Source organism: Nematolebias whitei, chromosome 11, assembly GCF_014905685.2.
Source record: "Nematolebias whitei isolate Nwh7 chromosome 11, NemWhi1, whole genome shotgun sequence".
Lineage (NCBI taxonomy): Eukaryota > Metazoa > Chordata > Actinopteri > Cyprinodontiformes > Rivulidae > Nematolebias > Nematolebias whitei.
Window position 1 is genome coordinate 1,371,097 of NC_056508.1, and position 6,849 is coordinate 1,377,945.

The 6,849-nt window shown below is 43.3% G+C and overlaps 1 protein-coding gene across 1 annotated transcript in view; it reads right to left on the bottom strand.

Annotated features, from left to right (window-relative positions):
* The window catches only part of LOC119416585 (tripartite motif-containing protein 55-like), a 95,757-nt gene extending 89,076 nt beyond the window's left edge, over window positions 1–6,681 (bottom strand). The window contains exons 1-3 of the mRNA XM_037683775.1: window positions 6,664–6,681; window positions 3,680–3,775; window positions 2,006–2,083 (exon numbers count right to left, since the gene is read on the bottom strand). Coding sequence (XP_037539703.1) covers window positions 2,006–2,083; window positions 3,680–3,775; window positions 6,664–6,681 — 192 coding nt within the window. The remainder of the gene's footprint in view (window positions 1–2,005; window positions 2,084–3,679; window positions 3,776–6,663) is intronic.
* Between the last annotated feature and the right edge of the window lie 168 nt (window positions 6,682–6,849).

Below are 6,849 nucleotides of genomic sequence, written 5' to 3' on the forward strand. Positions count from 1 at the left end.
TGTGGATAAATACATCAAGTTCACACGAGAAGATGTAAAAAATGGCAAGTTGGCTTTCTTGGACTGTGAGGTCTCAGTCTCTGATAGAGGACATTTGCAAACCGAGGTGTACCGCAAACCCACCCACACAGACCAGTATTTGCAGTTTGACTCCCATCACCCTTTGGAGCACAAGTTAGGAGTCATCAGGACTCTGTATCACAGAGCAGACAGCATCCCCACTAGCTCGGGAGCCAGGCAGAAGGAGAAATCCCACACAAGACAGGCTCTAGAGCAATGTGGATATCCTAACTGGGCCTTCCTGAAAGCAGAGAAGAAACCCAAACAGGACTCCAGTCAGCCAACAGGTGAAAAGGAGGAACCCAGACCCAGACCAGTGGTCATTCCGTATGTTGAGGGAGTATCAGAGAAACTGAGACGTTTATTTTCTAAACATAACGTCCCAGTGGCTTTTAAACCCCAAAATACATTACGGCAAAAACTGGTTCATCCCAAAGATCCAGTCCCCCGGCACAAACAGAGTAATGTTGTGTATGCTGTTCAGTGTCAGGAGGGCTGTGGTCAGTCTTACATCGGGGAAACTAAACAGCCACTGGCCAAAAGGATGGCCCAGCACAGAAGATCAACATCATCAGGCCAGGATTCTGAGATCTACACTCATCTCCAGGCCAGCGGTCACTCTTTCAAGGATGAAGATGTTCACATCCTGGACAGAGAGGAACGATGGTTTGAGAGAGGAGTAAAGGAGGCCATCTTTGTGAAAAGAAATTGTCCATCATTAAACAGGGGTGGAGCCTCCGGGTTCAACTGTCCCCCTCTTACAATGCTGTGATTGCTAGTATCACTCAGCCCTCTGTGAACAGTAAACAGCCATCAGGTGCTAATGATCCATTGTTAGGCTGATGGTCCTTCTTGAGCATGTGATCAGCTGGTTTTGGTTGTCAGCAGCAAACTGGTTGATCCACTCTGTGAAGGTGCTATTTAAGAGACTGAGCTGAAAACAGCACCTCAGACTGAGGAAGTCTCTTGGATGAGAGACGAAACGTTTCTAGATTTTTTTGCTTTGTTTTGTTTTTTGTTTTTTTGAATGTCCAGAGGACCAGATTGAACTTTTTTGGATTTTTCTACCTGCATTATTGAGCATGCATCAGGATATGAAGATAGAAAGGAGCTATATAAGTACAGTCCATTTACCATTTACATTGGCATAAGCTGTTGGGGGGAAAATCAGTTTTGTGTTGTGTGTTTCCTTGACTGATGAAGCCTTCTGGATGGAAGGTGAAATGTTTCAGCACAAAAAAAAAAAGAAACTGTCCAGATGACCTGACTGAAAATTGTTGGATTGTATACCTGGATTATCGAGCATGGACTTTGTTTGTCCATCCTTGTTATTGTTGTCACTTCAGATTTAATTGAAGCCAAAATGTTTGACTTCAGAGCCTACTTGATTGTCTCTTCAGAGCCCGGCGAGGGTGGGGTCATCACACCTGCAGATACACCCACCTCTCCATCATGGCAGACAGAGGCTGCAGATGTGACGACAGACTGTGCAAGTGAAGACATCCCTGCCTTCTATTTCTTTAGCTTAGTGGCCATATCACAGCTCGGTCAAGTCAATCATGAAGTGATACCAATTTCAGAGGCAGAATCCAGTGTGGAGGTAGCGAGGATATAATTATAAAAGTCAATTTTTCAATGGGGCTGATGGTAGCCTAGCAAAACACAGTTCACTGATCTGCCGCCAAGTTGCGCCTCCACAGAAACATGATTTTTAATGGGTAGGTGGTTTTCTGCAATAGTTATGAGAGACTACTCTATACTATTTAGATTTTTTCTCACCATCTCCTTTCCTTTGTGATGTAATGTAATGTCTTATTTGAATATTTCTGTACAAGTCTTTAGATGACAGCAAAAATGTCCCTGAAGTTGGTTAAGTTCTTAAGTGTTCTTAAAGGAGTCAAAGCAGTGGCTATGACAATTAATCAAAGAAAAAAAAAACTCTTACCTTGTGTTGGTGCTCCAGAATAGAAAGCATGTTGCTGAATTTGTCACACACACTCTGTTTCTGAGTCCTATAGTTTTCCTGTGGGGGTAGAAGAAATTCGAACCAAAGATATGATGACTTTTCAGTTTTAAGATAATATGGCAGACATTTTCACTGTGACAGAGTTAAAGCTTTACAAACTCTGTACAAAAATGTGAACCTTATCTAAAACATTTGATCTATTTATTTAATCTTTCAGGCAGGACATATCACAAACAAAATTCTGACATATGAACGTGGACTGTAAAAAGCAAAATATTTTGAACTATGCATGCAAAATCAATAATTCACTAAACGGTCAGAGAAAACTAAACAGAATTAGTAACAGCAGCATTTGTGTTTATAAATGACCATAATAATGTGACCCATGCTGGCAAAATGAGTCACAAAGAAGAATGTGGAACAGTTGATACAGACTGGCAGGTGGGGTTGCATGTCCTACAGCACCTCCTGGATAATAGACTATTTGTGAAAGTCAAAAAATGTGTCACCTCCATTTCAGTCCTGTGTTAAACATTTGAAAGTTAGCAGATAAAAACATACCCAGAAAATGTAAAAGCAGTGGCAGAATTGTCAGCACCCTTCAATCGCAAACAATTACAACAGTTTCTGGGATTTGCCAACTTCTATGGGAGATTAATTTAAAGTTACATTCAAGTTGCTGCAACCAAAATTAACCTGAATTCTTCATCTGAAATGAAACCAAAGCCTCTGACTCCATTCTTCCTCCCAGCTGCATCATAAGAAAATTACTGTAGGAAATTGAGGATGCCGCCCAGCAAGCACATGCCACTGAACCCGACCCACTCATCTCCTAGTTGGCTTTCTGTCCTGACCACTGTCCCTTCCAGAGTGCTGCCTGGGGTTCACACAACCAAGGTCACCTGCCCCCCATAGATAAGTTGTGCTCTCTCATTCCTACAACATACATTTTGTTGGCCATCTATGAACAAAAATAATTGGAGTTCATGAGGTTCTGTTTGTGATCAAAACAAGTCCAACAATTGACCCTCCTCAGATCTCCTTCAACCTTTGCTAGTCCCAGGATGAACTTGATCCTACATCTAATTAGATATCATTACAGGTCTACCACCCTTAGATGAAAACATCATCATCCTCACCATTGTGGAGCATTTCTCAAAGACCTTACATTCCTTTATCCAAACTAGCTTCAGTTGTGGAAACAGCTCAGCTGATGGTTTTCAGTATGTTTTGCATCCATGGAATTCTCCAGGACATTGCATCTGACTGAGGACCTGAACGGATATCTCAGGTATTGAAATCATTCTGCACAACTCTAGGTGCGAGAGCTATCTCTCCTCACACTTCCACCCTAACTCCAACTAACCATAACCACGTGGAAGATGTGCTTTGACATTTGGTTTCTGCCAATTCCTCCCACAAAATTTCCACAATGACCCGGGTAGAGCATGCATACAACTCTATAACAGCCCCAGTTCAGATGCTTGGGCCTTTTTTCCTGCACATATTAAATGTGCTACTGCACCAAAACACCAGATTGACAGAAATTGATAAGATGCTAATTGCTCCTAATTATGTTTTACAGAAATAAATGAATGTGTTAAATCTGTGAAACATGTTGGACTGTGTTTAGTGAGTTTAACATTCCCATACCTCTGTGTTTCTGCACATCTCCTCCAGCTCATTGACAACAGACTGGACATTGTCACGGAAAGCCACCAAGGAGGTTACATTGTCTCTCAGTTTCTCCTAAAACACACACGGCACTACTTAGTTATCATCTCCATTATCACTTGAGGGCAATAGGGAAAAATTATTTGGTCTGTGTCTTTGTGTGTGTCTGACAGGGGGTGGTGGATGCATGGATGGATGGATGAATGGAAAGATGGGTGGATAGTAATGAAGGTCTCTGAAAGTAATAATTCAGTGTACATGGTCATCAACTTTTAAAGTCAACACAAATTAAGTTGCCACAGTTGAGCAGCCTCTGCAAACACAACAGTGACTGTACCTCAGGTAACATTACAGCTAATATTTAGAGGAGCCGAGACTCATTGGCAGCACGATGGCTCAGTGGTTAGCACTGCTGCCTCACAGCAAGAAGGTCCTGGGTTCAATCCCCGGCTGGACCTGAGGTCTTTCTCTGTGGAGTTTGCATGTTCTTCTCGTGCTTGCGTGGGTTTTCTCCGGGTACTCTGGTTTCCTCACACAGACCAAAAACATGCATGTTAGGCTGCCTTCAGGCCCAGGCCTCCCTTGCAAAAGAGATCTGTGATCTCAATGGGATTTGTCTGGTTAAATAAATGTTAATAAATTAAAAACATACTTCTATCTCAAACTGGTTACTCCTTTAGTTTTAAAACAATGCAATCAACTATTAGAGTCAATTTTGTTTGTTAGCAAAATGTCTGATAAACCAATAAATTAAATTCTGAAACTCAAAAATTAATCACTGGATGTATTTTTACAATTGATTACTATTTATTGTGGGATTGGTGGCATAGAGGTTAAAGAAAGTGGGCCTGTGATTGGAAGGTCACCGGTTCAACTCTTCGTACCGACAACATCATAAAATGTGGGTGGGAAAGGTGGAACACCCACACCTGCATCCACCCTCATTTGTTTCACTCTTGGCCATTGAGCAAGGCCCTTAACCCCCACGACCTGCTCCCCTGGGTGCCCTAGATAGCAGCTCTCTGCTCCACACAGAGGCTGTGGTAGATCGGTGGTCTGTGGTTGCATCAGGAAGGGCAAGGGCATAAAAATAATTGCCAAGTCTTTGTGCAACTTAGTTGACTGTGGCGACCTCTGTAGAAGGGAGCAGCTGAAAATAAAATTAGTATTTATTGTGACGACCCTGTCAGGTGACTGACTGAGCTGCTGCGGGGATGGCTCTGTTGAGCAGAGTGCAGAAGGTAATTATTAGGAACACCTGAGTTGCTGGCTCAGCCCAGTGTAAAGAAAGAGGTGTTGTGTTGCTCAAGGAGAAGGACATTAGGCCTGTCCTCTCTCCTTGCTTGCTGGTCTTCCTGGGGTTATGATTTGTCTTGGTTATGCTGATCTGTTGTTTGGATTTATCCTGATGCATGCTCAATAATCCAGGTAGAAAAATCTAAAAAAGTAAATCTGGTCCTCTTGACATTCAAAAAACAAAACAAAACAAAAAAAATGTGGAAAAGTTTCGTCTCTCATCTGAAAGACTTCTTCAGTCTGAGGTGCTGTATTCAGCTCAGTCTCTTAAATAGCACCTTCTCAGAGTGGATCAACCAGTTTTGCTGCTGACAACCAGAACCAGCTGCTCACATGCTCAAGAAGGACCATCAGCCTAACAATGGATCATTAGCACACTGATGGCTGTTTACTGTTCACAGAGGGCTGAGTGATACTAGCAATCACAGCATTGTAAGAGGGGGACAGTTGAACCTGGAGGCTCCACCCCTGTTTAATGATGGACGGTTTCTTTTCACAAAGATGGCCTCCTTTACTCCTCTCTCAAACCATCGTTCCTCTCTGTCCAGGATGTGAACATCTTCATCCCTGAAAGAGTGACCTCTGGCCTGGAGATGAGTGTAGACCGCAGAGTCCTGGCCTGATGATGTTGATCTTCTGTGCTGGGCCATCCTTTTGGCCAGTGGCTGTTTAGTTTCCCCGATGTAAGACTGATCACCCTCCTGACACTGAACAGCATACACAACATTACTCTGTTTGTGCCAGGGGACTGGATCTTTGGGATGAACCAGTCTTTGCCGTAATGTATTTTGGGGTTTAAAAGCCACTGGGACGTTGTGTTTAGAAAATAAACGTCTCAGTTTCTCTGATATTCCCTCAACATATGGAATGACCACTGGTCTGGGTCTGGGTTCCTCCTTTTCACCTGTTGGCTGACTGGAGTCCTGTTTGGGTTTCTTCTCTGCTTTCAGGAAGGCCCAGTTAGGATATCCACATTGCTCTAGAGCCTGTCTTGTGTGGGATTTCTCCTTCTGCCTGGCTCCTGAGCTAGTGGGGACGCTGTCTGCTCTGTGGTACAGAGTCCTGATGACTCCTAACTTGTGCTCCAAAGGGTGATGGGAGTCAAACTGCAAATACTGGTCTGTGTGGGTGGGTTTGCGGTACACCTCAGATTGCAAATGCCCTCTATTATAGACTGAGACCTCACAGTCCAAGAAAGCCAACCTGCCATTTTTTACATCTTCTCGTGTGAACTTGATGTATTTATCCACAGAGTTGATGTGGTCAGTAAAATGTTGGACTTCCTGAGATTTGATTTTAACCCAGGTGTCGTCAACATACCTGAACCAATGACTTGGTGGTGTCCCTGAAAAGGACGTCAAGGCTCTCTTTTCTACCTCCTCCATGTACAGGTTGGCAACAATAGGAGAAACTGGAGACCCCATAGCACACCCATGTTTCTGCCTATAATATTGCTCGCCATATGTGAAGTAGGTTGACTGCAGGCACAGTTTCAAGAGTTGACACAGTTGTTCTGTGGAAAGCGTGGTCCTGCTGCTCAGAGTGGTGTCTGATTTTAATTTTAAACTGACCACCTCTACTGCATCATCAACAGGAATGCACGTAAAGAGTGATGTGACATCAAAAGAGACCATTGTTTCATCAGTCTCCATGATGACCTCCCTCACCTTGTCCACAAAGTCCATGGTTTTCTGTATTTGGTGTTCTGAGCTGCCAACTAAAGGGATGAGTACAGACGCCAGATATTTGGAAACATTGTAAGTGACAGAGTTAATCATGCTAACAATAGGTCTTAAAGGTACACCTTGTTTGTGGATTTTAGGTAAACCATACAGACTAGGTGTGGCCTCCCC